Source organism: Nematolebias whitei, chromosome 1, assembly GCF_014905685.2.
Source record: "Nematolebias whitei isolate Nwh7 chromosome 1, NemWhi1, whole genome shotgun sequence".
NCBI classification, from domain to species: Eukaryota; Metazoa; Chordata; class Actinopteri; order Cyprinodontiformes; family Rivulidae; genus Nematolebias; species Nematolebias whitei.
In genome coordinates, this window is record NC_056498.1 from 57,737,710 (window position 1) to 57,749,902 (window position 12,193).

At 38.8% G+C, this 12,193-nt stretch overlaps 1 protein-coding gene across 1 annotated transcript; it reads left to right on the forward strand.

Annotated features, from left to right (window-relative positions):
- The first annotated feature begins 4,404 nt into the window (after positions 1-4,404).
- On the forward strand, positions 4,405-6,905 carry ftr14l (finTRIM family, member 14-like). The gene is made up of 7 exons (XM_037696785.1): positions 4,405-4,841; positions 4,920-5,015; positions 5,119-5,352; positions 5,438-5,597; positions 5,688-5,819; positions 6,216-6,352; positions 6,504-6,905. Exons 1-7 carry the CDS (start codon positions 4,443-4,445, stop codon positions 6,903-6,905), a joined length of 1,560 nt encoding a protein of 519 aa, XP_037552713.1. The 5' UTR covers positions 4,405-4,442.
- The last annotated feature ends 5,288 nt before the right edge of the window (positions 6,906-12,193 follow it).

The following is a 12,193-nucleotide window of genomic DNA, read 5'->3' on the forward strand; positions in this document are numbered from 1 at the left end:
CAAAAAATGTAATTTTTCCTGCATACACGAAATATTGACATTTTATTTCAATGCGATTTGTGGAAAATATATATCCACTCCTTTGACTTTAAACTTGGTATTTGTAACTTCTTTTCTGCGAGGGAACTTATGTAAGTGTGCAAAATTCAATTCAAAAATCAAAATTTTGCTTGCAATTTTGTGCATTTTGTTTACACAGAAAACAATGTTGCTTTGTCAATGAAAATGGAGAATATATTGTGTGATTTTGTGCTTTTAGTGTATAAATATAGCCTGTAGCAACTCCATAGATAAGTGGATAAATAGCTAGAGGATAGATAATTGTTTTGTTTTTTTAATTCAATTCAATTCAGTTTATTTATATAGTACCAAGTCACAACAGGAGTCATCTTAGGGCACTGAACAGAAACATTCATATAAAAATAATAAGTTAACAAAAATGTTCATAAAAAGTAATAGTTTAACATTATTTATCTTAGGAGTAGACTGCTTGGAATTTAACTCCATCACAGAATTCTCATCTTGAGCAAACATGAAGGCGACAGTGGAAAGGAAAAACTCCCTCATGAGGAAGAAACCTTTAACAGAACCAGACTCAGGACAGGGCAGCACGGTGGTGCAATTGGTAGAGCTGCTGCCTCTCAGCGAGCAGGTCCCCAGTTCAAATCCTGGTCCAGGTGCCTTTCTGGATGGAGTTTGCATGTTCTCTCCGTGCATGCGTGAGTTTTCTCCGGGTACTCCGGTTTCCTCCCACAGACCAAAAACATGCATGTTAGCCTGATTGGTAACTCTGGATTGTCCCTGGGTGTGAGTGAGAAAGTGAATGTTTGTTTGTCGCGTTTGTCTCTATGTGTCTCTGTGATGGACTTGCGATCTGTCCAGGGTGTACCCCGCCCCTCTCACAGTGATTGCTGGACATGGGCACCAGCGACCCCCGTGACCCAAAATGGAATAAGCGGGTAAAGAAAATGGATGGATGGACTCAGGACAAGCGGCCATCTGCTTTGACCGACTGGGTTTGGTAGGAACAGATACACAATGGCAGGTCAAGAATCACATGTTAAGATAGAAATAGTATCAAATGAAAACTTTTCCGTTTTAGCAAATTATTTAAGGAAATGAGGTCAATTTGTCCTCTAGTATCCATCCATCCATCCATTATCTTTACCCGTTTGTTCCATTTTGGGTCACGGGGGTCGCTGGTGCCCATGTCCAGCAATCACTGTGCGAGGGGCGGGGTACACCCTGGACGGGTCGCAAGTCCATCACAGGGCCTGTCCTCTAGTAGTCTAAGCTTAAGGCAGCATAACAAGCCGACCCTAATTCTAGAATTTTCAAAAGGAAAGTCAGCTTTACAGACAGAAACTGGAAGTTGGTTCCACAAGAGAGGAGCCTGATAACTGAAAGATCTTCCTCCCATTCTACTTTTGGAAACACTAGGGACTGCAAGTAAGTCTGCAGTCTGAGAGCGAAGTGCTCTGTTAGGAAAATATGGAACAATAAGATGGAGCTAGGTTGTTGAGAGCTTTGTAGGTTAGAAGTAAGATTTTGAATTCAATTCTGGATTTGACAGTGAGCCAATGGAGAGAAGCTAAAACTGGAGAGATATGATCTCTCCCACTAACTCCAGTTAAGACTCTGGCAGCAGCATTTTGGATCAACTGAAGACTTTTTAAATAAGTTTTTGGACACCCAGATAACAATAGTTCAGTCTAGATGTGACAAATGCATGAACCAATTTTTCTGCATCATTTTTAGATAAGATGTTTCTAATTTTAGCGATATTACGCAGGTGGAAGAAGATGGTTCTAGTAACGTTTTTATTGTGAGGGATAAAAGACATGTCCTGATCAAAAATAACACCAAGATTTTTAACATTAGAGCTGGAGGCAAGAATAATTCTATACAAGTAATGCAAAAGGCTGAAAAATTTATTCTTAAGATGTTCACGTCCAAAAACGAAAACCTCAGTCTTGTCTGTGTTCAAAAGCAGAAAATGAAGGGTCATCCAGGTTTTTGTCTTTAAGACATGCTTGTAGTCTAAGTAGCTGATTGGATTCATTGGGTTTCAAGAACAAATATAACAGTACATCATCAGCACAACAATGAAAATTTATCCCATGCTGTTTAATAAATTTACTTAATGGAAGCATATATAAGGTAAAGAGTATTAGTCCAAGCACTCAACCTTGAGGAACGCCATGACTTTGATGTATGATGCAGATTTATTATTTACATTTACAAATTGGAATCTATCAGACAGATATGATTTAAACCGATTTAGAGCCGTTCGTGTACATCATATTCAAGTCTCTGTAATAGAATATTGTGATCAACTGTATCAAATGCAGCACTGAGGTCTAACAGGACCAGTGCAGACACCTGTTCATTATTAGAGGCCATGAGAATATCATTAGTAACTTTCACCAGTGCAGATTCAGTGCTGTGGTGAGCTCTAAAACCTGACTGAAACTCTTCAAACAGTTTACCGGTATTTCTTTGAAGATGATCATGTAACAGACCAGCAACTATTTTTTCTAGAATTTTTGAGATGAAAGTTAGATTAGATATAGGTCTATAATTGGCTAGCATTCCTGAGTCAAGGTTATGCTTCTTAAATGTGATCAAAACACATTTTAATTACAGAAACAGTGTGAGCGATTGACATAGCTCTGGATATTTAGCACAAAAGCTGACTTTGCATAAGATTAAGCTATTTCAATAACATGGCAGTTGGACAACATTTAACACACAAAAACAAAGCAAAGACCACCTTTATGAAAGCTGTGCTTAGATGGCTACTTTTACTCTTTTGGCTAGACTTGAGCTACTTTTAGCTAACCTTTCACTACATTTGGCTTTTAGCTATAGTTTTGATACTTATAGCTTTTTGTTAGCCTTTTGCTACTTTTCGTTTTTAGCTACAGTTTTGCTACTTTTAAGTATCTTTTGACACTTTTAGCTAGCTTTTTGCTACTTTTAGCTTGTATTTAATACTTTTAGCTAGTGTGTCCCATCTTTTAACTTTTAGGTAGGGCTTTACTTAATTTAGTCTTGACTAGGAAGTTTTAGCTTCTTCAGAAATATTCAGTGGGCAGCACAGTGGCTTAGTGGGTAGCAACAGTAAGAAGGTCCTGGGTTCAATCCCTGGGATTGGCCTGGGGTTCTTCTGTGTGGGATTTGCATGTTCTCCTTGTATTTGCATGTGTTATCTCTGGGTACTCCAGTTTCCTCCCACGGTTGCTTGTTTTGTCTTCAGGCCCTAGCCTCCCTTGAAAAAGAGATCTGTGATCTCAGTGGGATTTGCCTGATTGAATTAAAGGGATGAAAATAATAATTGAGCTTCAGCAGTCACACATTTTCATTAAAAAATATATATTTCTCTTTTTTTTGGGTATAAACAATTGTTCTAAGTGTTGGAAAATTTGACTATATGTATTCACAAACTATTCTGACATTTGCAAAAAAGATGCCACTAAGATATTCCAGCAGGAATAAAACATATAAATCTGGATTTTCTTAGAAACCAAAGCAATGTACAATAAATTGTTTTATTCAACACATCTGTTCAGTTTTTTCTCATTAGGGGCAGCACATGGTGGGGCTGTGGCTGAGTGGCTAGAGCAGTTGTCCTCCAATGCAAGAGCTGGGGGTTCGATTCCACCAACATTTACATTGAAGTCCCCCTGGGCAAGACACCGAGCCTCTCATTGCCTCCGATTGTAGTGTAAAGTGCTTTAGATATAAAGCGCTACATAAGTACAGTCCATTTAGCATTAATTTACAAGGTTTTTTTTTAATCCAGTTTGCTCAAATGTGGAAAAATGATTTGTGCTATGGAGTTCTGGTAAATTTGACCAACATACCATGAAACTCTCAGGCCTTGCAGTGGAAAATATTCAATGAGGTTAAAATTTTATTCCACTAGATGATGCTATTTCCTCATTACTGGTGTTGTTAAAAGATCTATGAATGTAAAATGCTGAAGTTTTAAAACAAATTTGTGAAAGAAAACAAAACAAAAAAAAATATATATACTTCTTTTAAAATGCACTTTTTATTGATCATCTGTAAAATTCAGTGTTTTATTTTGTTAAGTTTTTGTCTTTCGGATCACTTTTATTTCAAGTACTTCCGCCCATTCCTTCTCTTGTTAAATGTCCAACCTGGAATACTGGTTTTACAATGAGATTAGAGCACATAGCAGACGTTTTGTCACACAGTGAGTCAGTGTCACAGTTTCACCGAAGCTGGAAACTTTAAGAACTCAATAAGCAATTTTTTTTTTTTTTGCATTGTAGTTATTTTTAACACGTTTCTTCAAGAAGGTAAAACATTTCTATCTAGATAAACAATCTTCAGATTTTTTAATTTTTTTATTTTTCACATCTGCTGGATTTTTTTATTTTTTTTTTATTAATTTTTTACATTTTTGGAAGAAAATGTCTCAAACTGGCATTCTGGAGTTAGAGAGATATAGCAGCATGGATAGATCGAATCGGCCAAACACTCGTAGCCAGAGCAAATCCCAGGTCAGGTCTGGAGAAGTCCTCTGCGACTTTTGCACCTCCAAGAAGACAAAGGCTTCTCAGTCCTGCTTGGTGTGCCTGGCCTCGTACTGTCAGGATCACCTGCAGTCGCACTACACCTACCCTACCCTGATGAAGCACAAACTGGTTAAAGCGACGGGTCAGATGAGGGAGAAGGTCTGTGCACAGCACGACAAGCTGCTGGAAGCTTTCTGTCGCTCCGACCAGACGTTGGTGTGCGTTCTGTGCATGTTGGATGAACACAAACACCACGACATCGTCCCGGCTGGAACTGAGAGGACCGAGAAACAAGTGAGTGAACAGAACTATTCTGTACACACTGATAATCCTTTGGATTTTATTGACTTTTATGTCCGTACTTTCACGTAGAAACAACTTGGACCCACACTTTACAAATCTCAACAAAGGATTGACCAGAGAATAAAGAAGTGGCAGGATCTAAGACAAGCTGTTGAATCCGTTCAGGTAGGCCATCTCTTCTTGTTCACACCAATTCAAACATGGCGTCATTCAAAAACAAAATGCCTTAGTTTTCATTCATTTTGCCCTCTTGCCTGTGTATCATTAGCACTCGGCTAAAACAGTGCAGGGGGAGAATGAGCGGATCTTCAATGAGCTTTTGCAGCTCATCGAGAGAAAGTACAACGAGGTCAAGGAGATGGTCCGCTCCCACGAAAAGATGACCGTGTCCCGGGGTGAGATTCTGCTGGACCGTTTGGAAGAGGAGATCACCCTGCTGAAGAAGAGGCACAACAACCTGGAGAAGCTCTCACGCACTGATGATCACATCCACTTTCTACAGGTGAGGGGCTCAAATTCATAGCAGGCGTGGCGATAAAATGCAAGATTTGTCCCATCTCCAATTTGAATCTTTTTATTTTGATCAGAGCTGGCAGTCTCTGTCCGGCCCCTCCGGGTACGAAGACCTGAACAACGTCAGTGTTGCTCCCAATTACTCCTTCGACGCCACCAAGAGAGCCATCGCTGCACTGAAGATCCAATTAGAAGAAGTCAGCAAAATCGAAATGGGCAAAATCGCAGGAGCAGGTGGACTTACTGTGCTCCTTTCACCCCCCCCCCCACTACATTTAGCATTTCTTTTCAGACGTTTCACTGTTTTGTTTTTTGTCTTTACAGTGAAGGAAGTGTACATCACAGAAGAAGCTGATGCAAGGCCAAGAAGAGAATCGATTCTGAGAGCAGAAACAAGGAGCAGGGAAGAATCAAGTCCGAATGAAGAACCGAGGACAAGAGAGGACTTCTTGAAATGTGAGTTTGAGTTCTGGAAAGGAAAAAGTAAATCTACTTAACTTTTTATTTGTCAGAGTTTCGTGGCATTAGTAGCAAACCTTAATAATCTCATTAGAGATAATCCAAGTTATTTAGAAAAACTTGGACTTGAGGGCAGCATTGAACGGCTGAACAAAGGACGGCCCTTGGAGAGATGACTGAAACCTGCTCCAAAGACGTTTGCCAAACTGGTTCAGCAACATGTTTGAAGGGAAACTTCCAGTTCAGCGTTGCTTAAGCAAATAAAGGCGATACTTCCCGGTGTAAACCTTTTTAAACAACCTGCCACACCCAGTCTTACACTACTCAGAGGTATGGTTCACAAACAGCACTATAGGAATCATATTTAATTTTTTATTTTTTTGTCCTTTTCAGACTCCTGTCAGTTGACGCTAGATGTCAATACTGTCCACCCCAACCTTCACCTTTCAGAGGGAAACAGGACAGTAACGATGAAAAGTGAACCTAGACACTATCCTGATCACCCTGATCGATTTGATCACTGGCAGCAGGTGAGAATTTAATGTCTTCTATTTGAATTTAAAGCAATCGTCTTCTTTTTGAAGCTTCAAAACCACCCTGGTTTTTAAAAGTGCTTTAAATGTCTCAGTACATGTGGTATGGGAATTTCGCCTCTATTTATTTCTTCTCCTTTTCTTCCAGGTGTTGTGCAGGGAGAGCTTGTCTGGAGCTCGCTGGTACTGGGAGGTGGACTGGCGGGGGACAGAGATCGACGTGGCCGTCACCTACAGGGGAATCCGCCGCAAAGGAACCGGGAACGACTGCAGCCTGGGCTGGAACAACAAGTCGTGGAGTCTGTACTGCTCTGACTCCAAGTACACCTTCGTGCACAACAATAAGAGCACCGAATTCTCTGCTCCGATGGCGTCCCGGATCGGCGTCTATCTGGACCATACAGGTGGAATTCTTGCGTTTTACAGCGTCAATGACGGCATGAGACTTCTGCACAGAGTCTACACCTCGTTTACAGAAGCTGTCTACCCTGCTTTTAGTGTGTGGGGCTTTGGCTCCACTGTAAGCTGTAGAGGGGCCTCAGCTTGGTAAAACTAAAAATCCCAATATTTATGGCAAGAAGCAGTACGGGGTTTACTTTGGTTTTGTTTGACATTTTTCAGCCTTTATCTTTGAACAAATGCTCTTGTTTAGTGATTATAGTTTATGGGGGAGTTAAGATTGTAGACTACATGTCACTTGCAAGTAAGAAAAATGTGAAATACTTGTTAATATTTTTGTATATATTGTACCATGCTTATATTTAAGAATGTCATGTTTGTGTTCATCTTGTTTCAACGGTAAAATCCTTGAAAAAAGCAGCCTATGACTTAAATTAAGAAATCTGCTTACTTTTGTTTACAAATGTGGTACACTTTTAGATGAGAATTGTGTTCTTTTTTACTTTTGATAGTACCGTATTTTTGGGACTGTAAGGTGCACCGGATTATAAGACGCATTAAACGAAACAACATAGATAAGTCAAACTTTATTCGCAATAACCACATAAAATTGGTTTGATGTCAGTAAGCACAACCAGAATTAATACATAAGGCGCACCATACTGTCGATTTTTGAGAAAATTAAAGGATTATAAGTTCGCCTGATAGTCCAAAAAAGACAGTAATGAGGATACTCATTGTATTTCATTAAGGACTGCTTTTTGATAGAACCCAAATGAACAAGATTTTGTATGTTATTTAAATTTTTTGATGCTTTTTCAGTTTGAGAAAAAAAAAAAGAAGCCATTCTTGAGCTTGGCAGTCAATAAACAATTAAATGTAAAACGAATTCATCGTTGCATGATTTTGCTTTAACATATCAATCTTTAGTACATCACTTTGGTTCCTCTTTTCAAATAACAAAATATTACTTATAATTGTAATAAAATTGGCAGAAGATTTTATCGCCAAACATTGAAATATTATTAAATATATTTATTTATCCATGTGTCTAAGAAAAGAGCGCTCCAAAAACCCTTCAAGTTTGAGATGTTTATATTTTTTAGTGCAATTTTGTGTTCCAAATCATAAACCCAAAAGTGCTAAATGGTGTAAATGTTGAAGTTTTACAAACATTTTTATACTTTAAACATTGCTCTAAAAATCTAAAATGTCATTTGGTTTATTATCATTTTGGAGGAGGCAAGAATGTTCAAATAAAACTTCTTGTGTTGATTTTTGGCCTGTTCGACTGGAACATTTCCAAAGAAAGAGTTTGGAGATGGTGGAGTGATGAAGCACTGTTTTGTAAGTAAATTGTTATATCACTTCTTAAAACTAAAAATTATAAAGTGCTTTATATCAAATGAAATACAGTAAAAACAGATTGGAACGAATACTCACAAAATAAGAACGAGAGCAAGGAACTACACAGAAAAACAAAAGCAACAGTACAATGCAAAAATATTAAAACAATGTAAAATTAGAACTAAATCCGAAACGTTGAACACATATCTTGAAAAGTTGTAGGTTTTCAGTTGTGATTTAAAGCACTATAACTCATCATCCTGACTTTTAGAGGAAGACTGTTCCAGTCTTCAGTCCACAGTCAGACCCAGAACTCCCTTGAGGGATACCCTTTCTGACCTGGTAACCTGTTGGGATCCCACAGGAGGAGCTGGAAAGAGGGATGTCCATGTTTCTCTCCTGGACCTGTTGCCTCTGCAACTCATGGATAAGCGGTAGAAGATGGAGATGGAAACTGTTCCACAGTCAGGACCCTGAATGCTCTGACCCCTCTTATTCTCAGACAAGAGTTTTGTATGTCAGACCTACATCCATGTTTCTTTAATTTTGTCACATTCCAACCTCCACATCTTTCTCAAGCTCTCAAGTACCACTGGTGGTACTCAAGAGCCCTCTAGTGGTACTAAGTGGTACTTTTTTTTTTTTTTTTTTTTTTTTTTTACAAGATAGGCTCCGAGTTTACAGAAGGCAGGCCTGTGATCGGAAGGTCGCGAGTTCGACTCCCCGTGCTGACAACATCAAAATGTGGATGAGAAAAGTGAAACACTCACAACTGTCTCCTCAAGGCCCTTAACCCCATCCATCTGCTCTCTCAGGCTCCCTAAATGGCAGCTCTCTGCTCCACACAGAGAGCTGTGGTAGCTCAGTGATCTGTAGTTGTGTCAGGAAGGAGAAGCTAGAGAGAGGGATGCCTGGTGGTAATTGGTAATTGTTTATACGCATCTGGCGAATAAACAGTTACCAAGTGCGAGTTAGTTCGCTGTGGGGAGACCCCTGAGGAAGGGAACAGCCGAAAGAAAAAGAGGAAGAAGTTCTAGAATGGCGCCGCTCGGGGTGGCTGCATGTTGGAGCAGCTCTGTTACTTTCATTCTGTTATTGCTTTTGAAAACTTTAATTCTTCTTTTTTCTGGATGTAAATCACTTTTTTTCGGATGATTACTCTGGTATCAGATGTTGTGCAGCTGGAAGGATTTTTACTGAAACCTTTTTACTTTTGGGCATTTGTTATGATACGTAACCATGGCAACAAGTTTTTTTTTTTTTTTACCAAACAAGAGCATCTGATTAACATCTCAAAAGCTCAAATACCTCAACTACAGCCCCAAATCCCAAATGAGTTGAAAAGGAGTCACCGTGGATGAATTCCCGTCAACCTGGAGCTAGTGGGAACCTTGGTTCGTAACAACGAGAGGACCGGGATTATACTCCGGCACCTTCAGCTGTCTGTTCGTGGTGATGAGGAGCTCAGCAGACTGCTGGGAGGAGTGAACATCGCTCATGGAGGAATTCTGCCCGTTATTTGGTCAGTTCTGCTGCCCAGGAGGACCAAGAGGCCTGTCAGATCTGACAGCAAGCTGGATCCAGGAGGACGGATCGGTATCTGTGGCCAGATTCTTCGGATTCGCTGCAGGAGATCCTTTCTGCCCACAGCTATCAGCATCTATAACAACTCTTGAATGAAACCAGGATCATGAGATACAACAACACTTAATTTCCCTTTGGGATTAATAACGTATTTTTGAATTAAATTGAATTTGAAGAAAAAAGTCAGTTAAGCATTATAAGCTGAAATGTGATGTAAAACTAAAAATAATTATTAAAAAATAGAAATAGTGGTTAAAATCCTTCAAACAAAACAGCGATGGAGAATATTTTAGGAGTTCCCGTTGAAACAATGTTCTGAAAACGTTCTGCTAGAGAAAAGTACTCTTGCTTTATCTCACTTACCTAAAAGGAGTCACACTGGACGACAGGGGAAGATTTTTAACTGGTTTTTACTTGCAAGGACAGATTTTCAGGACAGGTTACACAGATATACAGGAAGTACACGCATGAAGCCCAGTCAGAAGAATCTGCCACGGGCTGTGTGCGAAGCTTGTTTTTATATGCTCATCAGTTCAGCCAAGCTCACAGACTCGGAGGCGTCCTTAGAGCAACAACTGCACGAAGCATTCTCAGCCAGCTCCTCATTCAGCTTTCCCAAACATATGATTCATGGGCAGAGTTAACATTCTCAGCTATAGTAGTTAAAAACTTCCATAAACTTTGACCAAAACTTTCCAAACAGTGCCAGTGACATTTTCTGCAGGATCTGCTTCCAACAAAAATAGCAATAGAAAAATGTATTCAGATGGTAAATGGACTGTACAGCACCTTATTATCTAATCAAGATACTCAAAACATTTTACAATATAATATGTGCCCTCGTTTAACCTTCCATACAGTTCAAGTTGTCTTGAATTTGTAGTCAGTTGTTGAAAGGCAGAGCCAAACCTAAGACCACGTTGTATGTTGTTCTCAGCAATGAAAGTATTCAAACTTTCCAGAAACTGCAGAGTTTAACCAGCATTAGAGTTAGGGATCTGAACAGTTTGTTTGTTTATGTCTGTCATAATGGTGGTACTTTGATATTAGCATCTTCTGGGGTGGTACTTGTCATGAACGGTTTGAGAACTAGCTACATTAATGGTTTCCTCGTCATCACAAAATGTAGCAACAGAAGACTGAAAAAGAGCAATAATCTAAAACGGTTTAGGAAATTAGCAGAATTAGATGTTTTCTTGGTAACACAAATGGTTTTAAATTTCCCAAAACAGGAACTTATAAACTTTTATCTTGTCTTTGAACTTTTGAAAGAATAAAAGAGGGAAGCTTTGTGATTACTATTGAGAAAATGTGTGTTATCTTAAATTTAAAGGTACTCGTTGCAAGGTAAAAGCAAACAAACAGATAAATAAATAAACACAACTCATTTTAAAAAAATTAATAAAATTATAGTCTTATCCGAGAGTTTATATCTATACATATATAGTTTGTTTTATCTAAAGTTATCCACTCCGTTTCTTTTATCACATCTGTGTTTAATGTCTTTAAATCATTAAACGTGAGCAAATTGGGGATCAGATTTCAGCTGGCGTCCATAAAAGAGCTGTATGTGAACTAGAAGTCTGTCAGTTTTGATGTATAGGTACGTATTTATGCTCAGTTAAGTTGAGTAAAGTATGTTTACACATACTTGACATGCACATGTCACGTTGTCAGTGCAGCTATGGCGTGTGCTTTCAGGGATTCATTACCTGCAGCGTTCCCTCAGTGCAAACTGAACTCAGCAAAAAGGCCTTTTCTTACTCTGCGTAACCTGGAACACCTTGCAACAAGACCTGGAGCTATCGATTTGATCTCTTTAAGGGGTTTTAACATTTGATAATGTTAATAGAAATATCAAATTCTTGTTTTTAGTGTTTTATCTTGTTTTATGTGGCATCTTGATTTGACTGTGTTTATACTGAACGTTTTCAGTCGCTGCCCCTAAACTGTGTTAGTGTACGGCACGTTGGCCAACGGTGTTGCATTTAAAGTGTTTTATAAATAAAGTGGTATTGCATTGTATTGTATAACTTCATTTGATTTTAATTGCTTTTTGTTGAATTATTGTTGTCTGTACTTTATGTTGTCTGTCGAAAACAGGCCTCTCTTGAAAATGCGTCCTCGTGACTCAATGAAACCTGTATAAATAAAGGTTGAATGAATGTTAGTGTTCGACTAGAGTTGAAAAAACATAGAAATAGTCAACTTTTTGGTGCTCTACCTCTGCACTTGATCCTTGATGTTATTCTTGATATTTTTCTTACTCGGTCTTTCTGTTTTCTTTATTTCTACGTTTACCTACACAGACCACAGCCAGCCTAATCTGCTGAGTGCTTTTTTTGCATTGAGCGTGAACCCGCATTTAAGAATTGTATATCAATATATCTGGAAAACTACTGGAGTAACCCCTTTCAAATAGCACCATTTGATGCAGTTCAAGAGAACTTTTTATGATGTCATAATTTGCAATGAATTCATTCAACCTTTGTTTATACAGAATGACTT